Raw genomic sequence first — 17,317 nt, 5'->3', positions numbered from 1 at the left:
AGAAATCGTAGGGTTTGATGGGGGTAGACCTAGGAATTGGAAGGGAGGATGTGGAGTTTGCTTTTGCAATGTGTCTGGTTATACACAAAGAAAGCATTGTTCTTCCTAAAACTTTGCATGGGACCTAATGCACAGTTGAAGTCCTGTGGGAAGTATGCTTTTACAGCATTCCTGTAACCTTTTTAACTTTTTTCATTAACTTTCTTATTGGTATGATTTAAGTAGGATACGAAACGCCCCCTCTAGTGGCTGACATTTTGGTAAAGGTGTTTTCAGTTTCTTGAGACAATTTTAACAGATGAGTATCATGTCGGGACTACTTGACTGCTAAATCACATTGATTTGTAGACTTATCTCTTCATGAGAGAGGAGGCTAGTGGCCAGCCTGTATGATTCCTGAGTGTTGTGATGCCCAATAACATGAAAAATCCTGAGCTCTAAAGTTAGGAAGGATTTGAGTAACCTCAACTGTTAACCTTCATTCAAGAGCTATTTTTTTTCCTACTCTCAAGTAATTGCTGCCATTGGTAGATTTCCAAAATTTAATGAGAATGGAGAGCATCCATTGCATTTATCAGGCCCTACTGAGGAGTGGTACACTGATAAAATGACAGAGGTGTTAGCCATTGCATACATCGTTTTTAAGATTACAACGTTATGCAAAACTTTACTTCCCAAGTTATCTTAATCTAGTTATTAAAAAAACTTTCTATCACTCTGCATTTATTTTAGAAGGGTGAAAACATTTTTGCTGGGGAAGGGGAAGAGAAAGTCTGCTAAAAAATACACTTGTCTGACCAGCTACAATTTATGTGATTATTGTTTGCTCTGAAGAGAGTATGGGGCAGGCCCCGGTGTTACGATTTGCCATCATGCTAGTGATGGGAGGCAGAGAGTTTCATCAGCCAAGGTAAGCAGCATCTTTATGGTGACTGCAGCATGTAGCAGGAATACTTTTTTGTTTTGGGAATTCTCAAAATAGGTCAGCCTGTCACGGAGTGACCTTTAGTGGACCGGAAGATAGGTATCATCTATTGGGTTGAGTCCATAAGGATATTAAAAGACCATACTTGTGGCTGGATACGTGATTTGTTCTTGTGCCTACTAATATTACAGTAAACAGCAAAAGCTCTTCTTTCTTAATGTACTTGTAGGAGTCTTTTTATTGATGTCAGTGGGATTACTTGTGATTAAAGCTAAGCATGCATATAATTCCTTGTAGGGTTCAGGTCTTAGATGAATTTAACAGCCAGAGAAAGGAAAGAAAAAAGATATTTTTGTGTCATGCATTATGTGGTATTGTTTTATATAGATATTTCAACACACACCTTAGCCACCTTTTCTAGATGTCTGATCTGTGTGGGATTTCCTACAGCGAAGAACAGAGGTTGTAATAATACCTACTTCTTACATTGCACTTATCATCAGTAGGTCTAAGAGTGTTTTGCACAAGAGAGAGATTTCCCCTGCTCTGGAATTGGGAAGCCTGACAGGGAAAGGGGATGTGATTTTCTTGCTGTAAGTCACCCAGTAAATTTCTGGGAGAAAGTAGGAATACAGCCTGGAAACATAGCTTCCCTGCTTCTGCCCGGCCCAGTTCTGCATTTGTGACACCCTCTGAAGAAGAAAATTCTTGTCGAAAGGACTGCAGTAATTGGCAGGCAAATTCAGGGGCAGATGTAATAATTGAGAAGATATTTCAGAACATTTTTCTATAATTGTCCAGCATCACTTTAATTTGTATTACAGCAAATGCTTGGAAGTCACTCCTGGCATTGGAGTTTACCTGCAAAGCACTCGTAAATCTATCAAGTGAGGCGGAGAAGCCTCTTCTCTGGGTAGGTGACACAGCGAAAACAAAATGAGCAGCATAGGGAGGGAAGGGAATGTGCTGAGATTATTTGGCATGTCTCAGCTTCCTGCCCTGTCAGCTACACCTCTTGTGATTAGCTCCGAGTAAAGCTTCCCCAAAAATGCAGGTATGGATGAGTAGTCCTCCTATTTTTTTTTTAACGGAACATGAAAAGCTCTCAATTTTAAAAACTGTAAGAGTCAGCACAAAACAGCAATGTCTTTGTATGAAATAGGTGTTTAAGCAGAGCCTCAGTAATTAGTGTTCAGCTGATTAGCCATGGGGAGACTTCACTCTGGTGGCTTTATTGTTCTGCGGGGAAGCCAGGGGACAAAGTTTGTGGTCCACAAGGACCAGGCAGAGTTCAATTCTGTGATAGCTTTAGTGTTTACATGGGCGTTAAGTTAAAAAAGTGATGGAGGATGTGTTTCATGCCATTTTTTTCTTTGAGTTAGTACCATTTTTAGCTTTACTCTGGGTTATTTTCTCCAGCCTGTGTTCAGGCACAGACTGGTACTGTAGCCATAATATTGCTCAATCCCATGGAAAATTAGGATCTGTGAATTGCTGATAGCTCCATACCATAGCTCATTCTCCTGAGTGCTCATCTAAAATTGGACTTTACTCCAAAGTAACTGACAGTCGCTTGTTAAAACACTCTTCTTCTACCACCATGGACAAATTCACTTTCAAAAATCGTTATAGCACGTTAAAGCCTGAAAGAAATTTTTGGGACTGTTTGTGGCTCTCTTTGCTTTAGTCATATACTAATTAGCCACATACAAGCAGCCTTTTTCTGTTAAAGAATAGCTGTGATGAGGCTGCAGTTATGTGGGATTGTTTATTTACCCACCAGAAGTTTCACAAGGCTCTCTGTAATTCACTCCAGAGTAGTTCCTGGAAACTTAACATTAGAAGTAAGGATTTTGTGTTTGGTTTTGTTTGTTTGGGTTTTTTTGTTTGTTTGGTTTTTAAGGGGATGTTTTTATAAAATAAAAAGTGGAGCCCTTCATGTCTTCCTTTTAATTTTTTTTTCAGGTGCCCCAAAGCAGACTTGATTCTTTCCTGGATAGTTTCAGCCGTAGCAGTGTAGGTATATCCAAATGTAATTTGGTTCTTGGAGTTTCAAACAAAATGAGCCTGACTGAGGACTTAGCTTCTCTACACATCTCTGGGACTCCATCTCAAAAGTGTTATTTGCCTTTGTTTCTCCTCTTCAGGCTAGCAACCAAATCTGAACCACAAAGGGTGACTACAGACAGAGAGCAGGACAAAATGGTCATTTATACCCATGCACGTACATCAAAGCACTTCTGGTTCAGTCCTCCACAGGGTGGAATATATCATGTATTAAAAACAGATCTTCAGATTCTTCCAGTACCTCTCACGGTTTTTTATTAGTTTTGTGAAATGTTTTTGCTGCAAGTATGGAGTTGCAGGCTGTGGAAAGCAACCACACTGTGACAGGAGTCTGGACTGTTGCGGACTCTGGAGTTAGTAGAGTTAAGTTGCAGAAGTATGTTTTAATAATAAGTTTTCCTTTCTACTTAAGTATTAATGCTGGAGACAGTGTATCTGTTAAAAGTGCAGTCAGTTATTATTAACCATCACTGTATATAGTAAAGGTGCTTGTTTGGCAGCTGTAACGCAGCATCTGGCCATATCTCAATATAACTATGTCAACTTCAGCTTTGGCAGCCAGCTGGAAAACTAGAATTTAATCAGAAAGCCTAGGCAAATAAGCTTGCATATAAATGTAAACCAATGCAGGTGTATTGTTCAAATGGCATTTCAAAGCCAGGAAGAAAAGCCTGCTCTGGCTATTTCCAAGGTACAGTGGTGCCAGTCAGGATGAGAGACTGTTTTCTGCTGGCAAACCTCTGGTAGAGCTGGTGCCTCAAAGGTATAACTTGCCTACCAGAGCCTGCGTGCCTGCCAAGAAACCGTGGCCTGGGCTGCGATAGCCGGAGAGATGGGTGTGAGAGATGGAGAGGTGCTGCGGAGGGTTGGTACTTAAGACCGTAACAAACAACTGTCAAGGAAAATGTATGTGGTTGCTCTACAGCTTCTAGGTGCTGTTGTCTTCCTCTGAAATGTGGAGACTGTAAATGGTCTTGGCAGGTTTTTGAGAAAATTTCTGACTCTCACTTTACGTTCAATTAATGTTTTAAAGAGAAGTAACAAAGAGAGTGTTGGGGGTTGCCTTCCTGACTGTCTCTTTCTTGCAGAAGGACTTTACTTTTATCTCTAGGTTGCAGCAAAGGCAGAGCAAAAACACAAAACCCCGCTCCAGCATGTTAGCATTCAAACAATTTTTTTTTTTTGCCTCCATTTTTGTTTTTCCTTTTTATTCAAGTTCTGCCTTTAGTTAGGATTAGTGAGGCCTGTGTTGGGTCTGCTTCCCAAAGGTACTTCAGCACATACAGAGGTTAAAGTGCATAAGTGGTTTCCTGCAGAACAAAGGATATTTATGCCTTTGACTAGGCTGCTAAATTGGAGCATTTGTGGAGTTCTTCCCTTTTACAAAACAACACTAACAAAAGCCACACTGTTCAGCTTCTGCTTTCTCTGCTCCAGGCAGATGCGTCTTGCTATGAGGTGGTGGCACGAGTTATAACATGTACCAACACCCTGAGTACAGCATCTGCCAGGGCTCTGGGTGTTTGAAATCAGAGATGTAAGGCTGGAGGGAACCTCAAGGTTTCAACTTGTTGATTTTACAGTGGCTGCTGCTGTCTGTCCAGTGTTCCCCTAAAAGCTTCTATTGAGGAAGATGCTGCAACCCCCGTCTCAGGGCTTTGCTGCCATAACAGAGAAAACATTTTCTATGATGTCTAACCCACAAGTCTGCTGCAAAGGGAGATCTGGAGAACTTCCTCGGTCCAGCCTGGTTTATGTTAGGGGAAAATATCGGGTTGAATCCGGCAGCCTGAGAGGAGCGAGGCTGTGCAGCTCCATGGCCCAACCAGTGAAAACGTATTCCCAGTCACAGAGCACACGTATACACCAGGTATATACACTTGTATGTGGCCGGCCACACAGACCACAGATAGAGCACTCACACGAACACAGACAGCACCAGCAGCCACATCCTCTTCCCCTCTCTGGCTGAGCAGGATGGAGGTCCGCTAGTGAGAATATATATATATGTACATATGTACAAGGTGGATCCTTCCAGCAGACAGGCTCAGGCACTCTGTCTGCCCAGTAGCTGCCCCTGAATCCCAGTCTCCCTGGTCGCTGGCCCCTGGTCGTCTGAGTCCCCCTTTACTCTTCGGAGCAGTGGGAGGGGGCTGCCAGGTCACTAGGGATTGTGCTGTGTATTTTTAAGTGGCAGGAAGGAAGTGGCAACATATGTCAGCACTCAGGTTTGGTGGAGTTGTAGATTTACTGTAAGCAAAGATCTGACAGGTAGAGGAGGGGGTGCTGGAGAGCGTGAAAATTGCCAAAGAATTACTGTGGGAATGAAATGGTTCAACTGTTGAGTATGCAAAAGTGAACTAAGCTTGACAGCAGTGTTTTCAGATTAAGTACTCATCTGCGAGGTTTCTGCTACTCTTAAGGTAACGTGTGGCAGTAAAGTGGTAGTCATTTGAAGTAGCACACTTAAAAAGACCAGGCTGGGAGCGCTTCAGGAAAGACTTGCACATCACTGTTATGCTATTGCAGGTGACATTAATTGCAAAATATTTTGATTTCAGATGTGAGTCACTCATTCATACCTGTGGGAACAAGAGTTTGAAAACTGCAGGGAGAATGCATGAGGCTTACTGAAATTCTCTATGTATCATGAGAGAAGGTACCCGTTCTCATCCTGTAATGTCTAGATATGCCATGAAGAATTTTCTTGAAGGGGAGATAATTCTTAAGTTCTGCCTTTTATCTTGCCTCTGCACTGGCTTTGCATGGCCTTAGCGATGTTGCACAAAACAGAGGTAAGCCTCGCTTCCCTAAAGCTTGCCTCTGTGAGTGTTAGCAGTTTTGAGATGTAGGGACCGAAGTTCCACTGTGATTGCACCGGCGAGGAACACATGTGCTGGGTGACCGATCCCTTTGGGCATTGCCTGTTTTGCTGCTGAATATTCCTGTTTTGCTGCTAATTTTTGCAAGAATACTTGGGTATAGAGCACTTTTATTTGTAACAGAGTAGTCTATATCTATTCAGTGGAGGAAATAAGCAGCGCAAGCACAGAAATCTCAACAGAGAGCAGAAGGGTGACAGGACGATGATATATTGGTGTAGGATAAATGATCTTCTTCAGCTAGATGCTGTTCTCGGGTCTGCTTCTCAGTGTGATGCAGGGCTCATCTCCCTCAGTAAGAGGAGCCACTTGTTCTGGCTGTCAGTGAGGAAGAGCTCCCGCACCGGTCGGCAGCCGCCGTGCTCCCCGCCCCGGTTCAGAGGGGACCCTTGGTGGGGCTGGCAGGGCTGCCTGCCACCAGACCAGGGCGGTTGCTGCTGGGCGGTGGGAGGCACGCTTCAATCACCAGCTGTGAGCATGAAGGACACCTCTTTCTAATCTTCTCACCAGCCCCTTTGGTTTCATACAGCCAGTTAGGAAAGGGTGGAGAAAAATGCTTTTGGATGCTGGCTGATGTACTGGTATATCACTTACTGTACAATTTTTCAGTATGACAGGCGCCAAAGTTCAGCAGCCTTGAAAATGCCTCTGAAATCTTTTTGTCAAAGCTTTGACTGAGATCACCTATCTTAAGAAAAAGGCATGGAAGGCAGGCATAGCAGTTTATGGTTTGGGCTTCCTCTTTCATCATTTTTGTACTTGAAAGACAACTGTAGCTGTTATCCTAGTGTAAAGGTTTGAACTAAGGAGTAAATATTCATATATTCATCTGGACTCTCAGATGAGTATTCTGTATTCTGCTCTTACGTGGTTCATGACAGTTCCAAAAAACATCTAATTTGCTTTTCTCCCTGAGCAGCTCCAGGATTTGTTGTGTGAGCAAAATGAGGGTAATAAAAAGCAGCAGTGGGGATGCAGACGTAGTGATTTTTCTCTTAGCTACGTGCATAAGCGGAGGTTCTATAATGTACATTTAGGAGCTGTCTCTTTCTTTGTGGATACCGTATTAGCCTGCAAACCCTTGACCTGGACCAAATGGCTGGTTGCTATGGCAACAGGTTGCATAGTAACAGGTTTTGTTCCTAGGTTGAAATCATCTTGCTTCTCTTAAATGTGACTTTTGGGGAGGTCAGAAGTTGTTAATCAGATGAAACTAGGAAAGTTTTTCAAAGGAGAGGCAAAAATGTTGATGTTCAGCAACCTGAGCATCTGCTGAGAGATGTTCTTTGTTCATAGCAGTGGAAGAAGGCAGTCGGCTCCCCCACCTTCTTCACTTCATTGAAGCAGAGGTCAGCAGCTCACCAGAAAAAAAAAGCAGTTCTTGGAAACAGGATGACTGTAGGAGCTTCGGGGGAATTTGTCTGCTGTGCGACTCCCACTCCCAGTCCTGCTAAAGGCAGTAGGCAAATATTAACAGCTTAACACTCCAGTAACCTGGGAAATTTCTGAACTTAAAGAAAGCCCCTGATCAGCTGCTCTCTCGCTGGACTGCTTTTAAACCTCTGCTGACCTGGTCCTCGTTCAAACTGGAGCCCTTTATGAGTCTAAATTTTAAAGAATTACAACCATACACTTCAGAAGAGCAGGTTTTTTGCTTTTTGATGGCTCTGCTTGGCAGGGTCCTATGGGAGACTGCCCTGGGGGGCAGAGGGGCTGAGGTTGATCTACAGGGACGACCTTCCCAGAGCACAGGCTCTGGGTATATTGGCAATAAAAAGCAGGCTGAGAAAATATGAGTCTGCTGCTCAGTGGGGCCAGGGTGAAGGAAATTAAAGGTACTTGATGCCTTTTTTTACGTGGCTTTCACTTGTAGGGTTTGTCTTCAGACCTCCCAGGTTTCTGAGTCTGCTAACAGAGTCTGTGGCAATGTAGTGTTACCCACAGTAGAGGAAGACAGTGACATAGCTCTTGAGCTAATTGATTGTACAGCAGCCCCTGGCACCAGACAAGGTGCATCCAAGGGTGCTGAGGGACTTGGTTGATGTCATGGCAAAGCCACTTGCTGATCAGGGGAGGTTCCTGGTGACTGGAAGAGGGCAAGTATTGCGCTCATCTTAAATACTGTTAAATGTCTTTATTAATAACCTGGACAATAGGATGGAGAGCAGCTTCGCCAAATCTGTGGATGAAATCAAACTGGGGGGAGTGGTCAATACACCAGAGGGGCCTGGGCAGGCTGGAGAAACAGCAGACAGGAACATCATGAAGTTCAGCAAAGGCAAACGTGGAGTCCCTTGTCCAGGGTGGAATAACCCTGTGCACCAGTGGAGGTTGGGGACTGCCTGGCTGGAAAGTCACAAAGTGCCCTGCAGATGCTGGTGGACAAGTTGAACCTCAGGCCACAGCATGCTCTTCTGGCAAAGGCGGCCAACTGTGTCCTGGACTGCATTAGTAAGAGTGTAGCCAACAGGACCTGGCTACACCTGCAGTGCTATGTCCAGTTTTGTGTACCCTGGTCCGAGAAATAAGTTAAATACAGGAGTGAGTCCGGTGGAGAGCCACCAAGATGGTCAGGGGGCTGGAGCAGATGATGAACAAAGAGTGGCTTAGGGGACTGGGTTTGTACAGCCTCCAGAGAAGAAGGGTAAAGGGGGATATTATTGCTGCCTACAGCTTTCTGATGGGAGGATGTAGAGGAGCTGGAGCCACAATCTTCTGGGAGATCTGCAGTGAAATGGCAAAAGGCAATGCAGGAAACTCTGAGTAGATACTAAGAAGGTCTTGCTGTGAGGGTGGTCAAACACTGCAGCAGGGGCCCTGAGAAGCTGCCGGATTCCCATCCATGGGGACAGTCAGAAATTGGCGTTGCCCTGGTGTGGCTGAGTGGGGTTTGGATCAGGTGACCTCCAGGGGCTCCTTCCAGCCAAGATCATTCTGCAAGTCTCAGTCTCTTTTCTCTTTGGCCGTAGAGAAAAGCAAGTGTAACTGAGAGCCCGGACCAGGACTCTGCCTGTGGGTGGAACTGAAAATGGGTTGTGTGGTTATGTTACCCTCCTTTCCCCCCCCTCTCTCAGCCCTATACATCTCTCTTCCCTGGTAAGCAGTGTCATCATGTTATACCTCAAATATTTGGTAATGAGATGTCACTGTAATCCCCCTAGAGAACTCTTCCAGTATCGCTTATTTTTTCTTTTATATTAAACATGCTGCTGCGTGTTTTACCCTTGTACCCTCTTGGCATGTATAAAGTAAGCAGAGTTCAGCACCGACAGGAATATATACGTAGGCAGGAGCTTATACAAAAACAAAATCCAGACATGACGTGTGATTGGAGAGGGGCTTGCTTTTTTGTTGTGTTTTTTTTTTTTTTCTCCTTTGTGCCAGTTGATGTAATTTCTTAGCAGCTGTCAACCTCTGGCACTGTCAGAAGAGTCACTTACGGCTGTGCTGCTGCACTGTGATCCTGTCAGACAAGAGGCACAAGGAGGAGTGAAGTGGGGTTGTCCATTTATCCATTTAAGTCTCGGAAGGATTTGAAGGGCTGCAACCAGGTAGTGGAAGTGATTGAAAGAGTTCAGTAGTGTGAAGGGATCAGCAGCGGCAAGGCGGAGAACACTGAAACAGAAGAAACAGATTTTGAAGGGATGCTGTCGTAGGATGGAAGGAGCAAAAAATGCAGAGGGGCTGACTTGGCTTGGTTTTAGACCATTTTTCCTGTAAATCTTAAAATTACTTTATGAAGTGTTGCTAGTCCTCAGAGTGGTGGAACAGTGCAGGTTTGAAAGGTTACACCGGTTGTCCAGTGCTTCCGCAAATCAATGGTGAATCATAAAACCAACAGAAGAATTTATTACCAGTGGCCCAGCAGCCCAGCCAGTGAGCGCAATACCTGGCTCGTCCTCCGCATGATGCAATTGTGGCAGGAATGTGCTTTTGGGAGATGTAAATCTTGAGGACATGCCTGCTTGTCATTAAAGGGATGACAGAGCTTTCTTCGTGTATGGAAATGTCAAGCAAGCATCTCGACCAAATTATCAGATGGTTGGCTGTATCTTGACATTGTAGGACGTGCCAGTGGTTACATGGGGGAAGAAAAGATGCTCTTTGCTTCCTGTCCCAAAGTATTCCGGCTATGCTGCTGTGCACTGCGAATGTCCGTGCGGCAGCCCAGAGCATGCTGTGCTGCAGACGCTCAGGAAGTCATCAGGGTTTATATAAAGCTCTGCTGGGTTTGCAGAACCTTTTGGCTCCTTTCCAGCATGGAAGCGATGATATAAATAGAAGAATGTCTCCCTTTTGAAGTCTGCCTTCTATTCATGGGAAGGAAGAACTTTGTGCCGGAGCTGTGATATAATAGCTGTTAAATACAGGTCTCATGACCACTCCTGTGACGGGCTGAACTGCTTGACCACATTTCAATGGGATGCGAGTGAGCTCAGTAGCCTGTAGCATCACATCTCTGTTAGCTGATTGCTGACATCTGAATAAGGTTTGGCTGTATGAAAGCAGGGCTCAAGAGTAATTCATCCTCCCACCTCCCCTCCCAGCTGCTCCTCTCCCTGCTAAAAGAAAAAAATGTTGCTTCTTTTTTTTTTCCCTTTGGTCAGATTAACAAAATGTTTGGGACCGTGGTTGTTGGAGTTGGAATTGCTGGCTTAGCACGGATCCGAGACTTGATGAATCCAATGCCTTCCAGCCCTTCTGAGCACCTGAAACTCCTTGGATTTGTATCCAGGTTAGAAATTTCATCTTAGCATGTTTAATATGGATATTGTACTGTTCCTTTCTTCTGGTGCGCATGCCTTTCCACGTGGAGGACTATTATTTGAGGGGGGCAGGAGATGAATATCCGAAGTTTTATGTTTCTCTTATAATTATGGCTGTCTGAAAAGGGAAAGTTTATGCAAATATGCCTGTCATTCTGAGTGGCAGCTAGGAACTGAGCACAGAAGGCTTTGCGAGAGGGAACAAATAGGTTACCTTAGTGAGATACCTTGCAGAAGTGACTAAAAAGCTGAGAGACATTCTCAGTGCAGCATCGGTGTGATAAAAAGAAATGCAATTCTATCTGACTGAAATTTCCTGTAGGTTTAGGATGGTACAGACAATAATAACACCAATGAGCTAATGTCTACATGAAATTTCTAGAAATGTTTAAAAAACATAGCATGTTTTTAAAAACTTTTTTTACAAAAACACGTGTTGTAAAGCTCCTAACACTACAACTTCATCCTAAAATTCTATCTTATTTTTTTTTTAAACCAAATACTGAACCTGTAGATGTTTTTAAAGAAAATCTCATAATTTAGTACATACTGTAAGGTTGCCTCTTAGAGAGCAACTTTATGGTTTTTCTCGCTAGCTTGGAGCCATGGAAATTTAGCAGGACCATGTTACGCATACACCTCCCTCTGAGCATTCCTGCTAGACCATCTGCCCCATAACAGCAGAGCATAAAGGTTTTAAATAGTTAGGCGGTACATGTATGGATCTCAGACTGTGAATGTATTTTTCCAGCTATATTTAAATCATGCAGTCAGGGTTGTTTGAGACTGAAAGGACCCATTAGGTCATCCATTTTATCTCCCTGCCAAATACACTCTTGGTTCCCTGATGCCTTTGCTAGTGCTACGGCTAGCCTTGAGCAATGCTGAAGACAGGGCTTCCACTACTTCTGTTGAGAAACAGTACTGTCGAAAGGCACAGTTCACAGCCAGCTTGCTTGGATATGTTGCCTTGCTCTTTGCATTCCAATCACATACAAACATTACCTGTCTTTGCTTTCAAGTCCTGCTTGTGGCCTACCCTCATGCCATCTGTCGCCTATCCTAACACCGTCAAGGTGTCTGCTCCAGTCTTCGCTAATGCAAAGGGCTTTTGGGGCGAGTGTCTGTGTTTCATTTTCAGGTGGAGATGTGCTCAGGGTGGTGGCCAAGAGAGCCTTCCCTTTAGCACCGACATGGTGTGTGTGTTGCAAGGTATGAGCCGTCATAGCCAAGCATCTGCTTTGTCCCTTTCCTGCTTGTCCATACTTGTTGTAGTTGCATGTGGCCCTGCTGACTCAAGTGTTTTTGCCCATGTTGTCCAGCATGGTGGGGAGAAGTTCTCTCATAGGAACACTGTTCTCTTTCAAGTTACTCTTAAAATGGCTCTTTCATAATGATGCTTATTAAAAACCAAACCACCAAAACCAAAAAAAGAAAACCAAAAAGCACTTTATACTTCAATAGCAGGATGGTTTCTGTACTGATACCACCACCTACACACTGACCCACCTGTTTTTGTCTTTTGTGCACTCCACTTCTGTCTGTAAGTGCTCATGCCCTTTCTGGATTACAAGCTGCCTTTGTTGTACCCCGGTTGAACTCAGTGAGACAGTGGTCCATGGGAACAATTTCTAAGTGCTGCTGCACAACATGCAGTTGGGAAGAATGGACTGTGATGGTTATGCTCTGGTTGTATTTATGCTAAATACACAGGAGAAGTTTTGGCAACATTAATGAGGCCAAGCAGATTAGCCTGGAAGATGCTCTAAGAAACAAAGAGATCCATGCAGCCTTCATCAGCACAGAGAACAGAAGCCATGAAGAAACCATCAGGTATTTTGAGGTGTTTGTTTTTTTCCTTTTCCCACCCTCTCCCCTGTAATTTAGAAGCATAGATGAGCTGTGTAAAGCTGTTGCAGGAGAGGATGTAGACACTGGAGGAGAGACTGCCAGCCTAGAAGCCTGAAGTGAATGATAGTGAGTTCCCTAGAGCACCCAATAAGCCCTGGAAGAGACTAGGATTTAAGATGCATTCATTTTCCAAGTAATTTCAATTGCGTACCTCTAGGCCTGTGTTTGATGGACAGGCAGCTTGAAACAGGATTTAAAGCCTTTCCTCACAGATTATATAGAGGAAGGGCACTCCAGTGCCCCATTCCATCCACTCAAGTGTCTGGAAGTTAGAAATTGCAGTGCTCAACACTGCGGCATTTTAGTGACTTGCTGTAGATGAGTGAGGGAATTCTCTGGAAAAAGGAGAATTAAAACCCAGTTCTCCTGGTGTTCAAATGTGTGATGTAGCCACCACACCATCCTTGCTAGGAAACTTGCCATTTATTTCTGTTACTCCATGTTGTGCATTTCTCCGTATGGGGCTGACTGTGGGAATGAGAAGCAGCTTGCACAGTGGAGAGAGATGATTACGATGATATACATTTTGAAGAGTGATCTTGTATCCCTTTCAGAATGTTTTTAGAAGCTGGGAAACATGTCCTCGTTGAATACCCCATGGCTTTGTCTGCTAAGGCGGCCCATGAGCTCTGGGAGATGGCTGAACAGAAAGGTAATGGCATTTGTTCTCAAGGGTGCAAACAGTATTACCTGTTTGGTAGCACCAAAGGCATCAAACTCAAAGGCAGGGCTCCAGTCTACTATTAATCGTGACATACAAGGGAGTATGCCTGTCTCAGAGATGTGTCAATCTAGGATTTAAGACATGTGCCAATGGGGAAATAAACACACAAATGTCAAGGCTAGGAGTACAGTACATTTGCCCTCACAAAAGCACTGGCGTCTGCTTCTGCCACTAAGAATGCAGCTGGAGAAGGAAACCAGTTGCAGTGATAGTAAAGCACTTAATGAGTGTAGCCATTGGAGTTGTGCACTCCCCTGTCCTCTCTCTCCCTGAAAATAAGACTGGAAACAGCTCTCCTAGCTTCTAGCATTTGTGATGTGCTGGTCACGCACAGCTGCTCATGCTATTGTAGGCCAGCAAGGGATCCCTGTCTGAGAGAGAGCTTGTCTCTAAGCAAAATCTCTTTATTTCTGGAAGGCGTGTGGTCCCACCCCTGTGGTGCCAAGGGTCAGAAGCTGGCAGTTCAGCTGGGGCCAGCGGGGATGTGTGGGGCTGCAAGGAACAGAACAGTGCTGGGCAGGAGCGGAGTGCAAACCGTTTGGACAAGCTGCACTATTTATACCACTGCTTCTTAAAAATTTCCTTTGTGACTTTTGTCCTAAAACACCGGAGGTATAGGATTTCTGCTTTGCTGTTTCCCTGTACCAACACCACTTACTGCCTTGTCGCTCGCCAAATGGCTTCCCATTGAGCAGAATTTATGCCTCGCCTCTTGAAGCAGCAGCAGTTACTGTCAGCAGCCTAAATTGACTCTCCTGGAAACCTTCCAGAAAAACACATATTGAATGAGGGCCACATTCAACATGTATTGGATAGCCTCTATTCCAAAGTAGCCCAATTAATTGCAATGGAGGGAGGTGGTCCTTAACATATTGTTACAATCTGGGTCTGAGTATTATGCTATTTTTTTTCCCCTACTTTTTCTTTCCTACTGCCCTGGGAGGAAAAATGCAGAACAAGGAAATGTGAGGGAAAAGAGGCCAAGAATTAATCCATCTTTTACTTTGAAGACTCATGTTTCAGCCTTAGTTGGGTATTGGGTTTCATTACAGAGTTTCTGTTAAACATAGTGGCTACTGTTCCTATAGTCTCTATATTTGTTGTCTCCTGAAAATCCTTAACCGAGATTGATGCCTCAGCACAGGGCCTGTGTTTGGTTTTTCTTTTTGACATCGTTTTGCCAGCCATGCATGAGAACATTTCTAAGTGAGCTCCCAGTGGTGGCTGGTGAAGCCTTTACTGCTTAGACGTGCCTTTGATTCACACAGAAAGCTTTTATTTACTCTGTCCTGATTTTTGGTGTGTGTGTTTTTGTTTTGTTTTGTTTTTTTAATGGCAGGTAAAGTACTCCATGTGGAGCACATTGAGCTTCTGACTGAAGAGTACAAGCAGCTGAAAAAAGAGGTGGCTGGGAAAGACCTGGTGAAGGGAACATTGCATTTCACAGGTCAGTGGCTGTGAGGAAATCAAAGTCCATCTGGATTTGTCTGCCTGCTCCATAGGGACACCAGTCCTTCCAAGGCTTCATTCAGTCCTTTTAGACGGGAGTCTGTCTATAAACTGGACTAGAGACACAGGTATCAGTTCTGGATATTTCCATGAAATTACAGAACTGTCTGGAAAGCACCTTTGCCTTAACAGTTGTCTTCTACGGGCTGTTGCTTTGCTAATCTCTTTCTGCTATTTGGTGAAGAATGCAAGCCCATGCCTTGTTGTATGGAGGAGAGAGCACATCTTCATCCCTTCTGTACTTTGGTGGTAGTGATGAATTTCTCATTCATATTGGTCTCAGAGAGGATGATGAGCTGTGATGAAGTGTCCTAATTTCTAGTGGGGACCTTTAGTCTTCCGTACTGGTGTTTGGCCCCAGAAGAGCTGGGAGAGGTTTTGAAGTCTGTTTTCTCCTTACGTCATTCCCTTGTTGAATCCACATACACCCTCCTGTCCTCAACACATCCTGGAGGCTTTGTTGTATATGTACTTTGTGCAGCCTTCTCTGTCATAGCTCATCAACTGATCCATTTCAAGGTTGACCATATTTGTTGACTTTCCTACTCGGTCCATCCATCTGCTCATGGCCTTTCTACACTCTGGTCTCTAAGCCTGCAACACTGCAATTTCTTCAGCCTTTCCTCTGCGGAGGGCATTATTCTCCTTCCCATTTCTCAAGACTTTCTGTTGCTGTTGCACCAGGTAGCGTCCTCGATGAAAACAAAGCAGGATTCCCAGCTTTCAGTGGAATTGCCCGACTGACTTGGCTGATTGACCTTTTTGGAGACCTCACTGTTACCTCTGCCACCAGAGAAAAGCAGAAGGATAAGAATTATTCCAGAATGACTGTTCACTTTCAGACGGCAAACAAGAAGTGAGTAATGGCCATGGCAGCAGGTGAGCCAGGCTCCTCAGGTATCATCTGCAGGAGTTCTGCATCCTCTCTTCCTCTTGCGGAAACAGAATGGGTGGATGCTGGCATGAAAGTGTACAAGAGAACCGGCCCTGAAAATACTTCCTATAGTAATAATGGTAAAAAGAGCCACCACCAAACAATGTCTGCTGAAGAGCACAAGGAGGTTTAAAAGCTCTTTTCTGATGTCAGAATGTAGGAATGGGCCCATAATGCATTTTAGTATGCCCGAGATTGAAAGACCCTTCTCTTGCACTCTGAAAAATTGTTCAGATGCAGGGTATTTTTTGTTTAGCATGAGACATTCTAGCTGTCCATTGAAAGCTAACCTTTCTTTAAAGGTTGAAAGTATATGACTGTTTGAAAAGGTAATGCACTAGTTATAATACTTAGCTTATAGCAGTATAATGTTTGTGCTAATATGTAGTACTAGCTGGAGGTTAAGAAAAAATTACACATTTCGAGCAGAAGTATAATAAACTACTGAAAGGCCAACATGCAAAGTTTCCTCTTGACTAATGCCTAATCTGCAGTCCTGAAGTTTTCTCGATTTTTCCTGTCAACCTCCTGTCAATCCTGATAGGACAACAGTCTGTTTCCCATTTCTTCTCTTTTTGCTTTTGTTGCATAAGTGTGTCGGGCTGAGTGAGAATCCAGCAACCAGGATTACTTGTCATTTTTCCCAATCATTGCACTATGACTTTTTTGCAGAAAACTCTTTTGATGATGCATTTTATAATAATGAGCTTGATCTCCCTTTTATTATATGATAACAAATAGCCTTGCTGTCAAATAGTATGTTTTTAATGGCCTTGCTATAAAATAGTATATTTTTAAATATTATATGACCATGAAGTAAGTCATCAGTGTTTCATACTGTGAATTGAGAACTCAACTTGGTCCAAAGTCTGGTGGTGTATTTTGCTGGAAACTCTCCGGTTTGGTCATTCTGGGCCATCCGCATGGAGGTCATGTCCTTCCAGACAGGTTGAAGTTACTTATGACAACAGTTTACTGCATGCTATAGATGTAACTTGAGAATTGTCTGACATGAAAAGGTACAGAGAAGTTGCCCAAGCCCTATATGTTTCCTAGGAGGTAGGAATGGTGATGGAACAATTTGTTCCTTTCCCTTTACTCCTATTTTCCTGTTTTTCCACATAGCATGCTCTGCCTTTGAGGCAGATGACCCCCTCATAGGCATATGACAAGACGCAGATGAGAAGACTAGGGAGAGCAGGGGAAAATAAGACCCCATGGGAAAATATTCTGGCCTGTCTTCATTTGTAATAAATTACCCTTTTTTGTTGCACTTATACTGCTACAACACTTACAACAAAAAAAACCCAAACCAACAACCCCAAAAAAGAAAAAAACACCTAACATGAATGCTTACTTCTTTAAGAATTTTAGATAAATGTTTAGTTAAAAGTAATGACCTGAAGGACTAGCTATTTGGGGAGCGAATAATCAGGGGTCATTTAAACTGTTAGTTTCACCGCACGTCTAGTTGAGCATTTAGTCAGCCAGTCTTACAAAGCCCACCGCAGTTTATCGTGCGATTAGCATCTTGTCTTAGCAATCTTCCTCTCTCTTTAAATAAAACTTCATTTCCAATTCCTTTTAAAATGCAGTTGT

General features: G+C 43.7%; 1 protein-coding gene across 16 annotated transcripts in view; it reads left to right on the top strand.

Annotated features, from left to right (window-relative positions):
• BLVRA (biliverdin reductase A) overlaps nt 1-17,317 on the top strand; it is a 45,819-nt gene that overhangs the window by 8,112 nt on the left and 20,390 nt on the right. For 12 of the 16 annotated variants that reach the window (XR_014228722.1, XR_014228723.1, XR_014228724.1 and 9 more), the window contains 5 exons: nt 10,482-10,609; nt 12,354-12,473; nt 13,106-13,203; nt 14,615-14,722; nt 15,469-15,640. Coding sequence is in view for 7 of the 16 variants with exons in the window: in XM_082317281.1 (XP_082173407.1) it covers nt 10,482-10,609; nt 12,354-12,473; nt 13,106-13,203; nt 14,615-14,722; nt 15,469-15,640 (626 nt within the window). In the remaining 9 variants the exon portion in view is untranslated. Of the gene's footprint in view, nt 1-1,958; nt 1,980-2,890; nt 2,942-5,553; nt 5,652-10,481; nt 10,610-12,353; nt 12,474-13,105; nt 13,204-14,614; nt 14,723-15,468; nt 15,641-17,317 lie in introns of those variants that run through there. The other 4 variants (XM_082317280.1, XM_082317284.1, XM_082317279.1 and 1 more) reach the window with 3 other exon arrangements.

The sequence above is a fragment of the Platalea leucorodia genome (genome assembly GCF_965183815.1).
Source record: "Platalea leucorodia genome assembly, chromosome: 1".
NCBI lineage: Eukaryota > Metazoa > Chordata > Aves > Pelecaniformes > Threskiornithidae > Platalea > Platalea leucorodia.
This window is presented reverse-complemented; position numbering and strand designations above follow the sequence as displayed.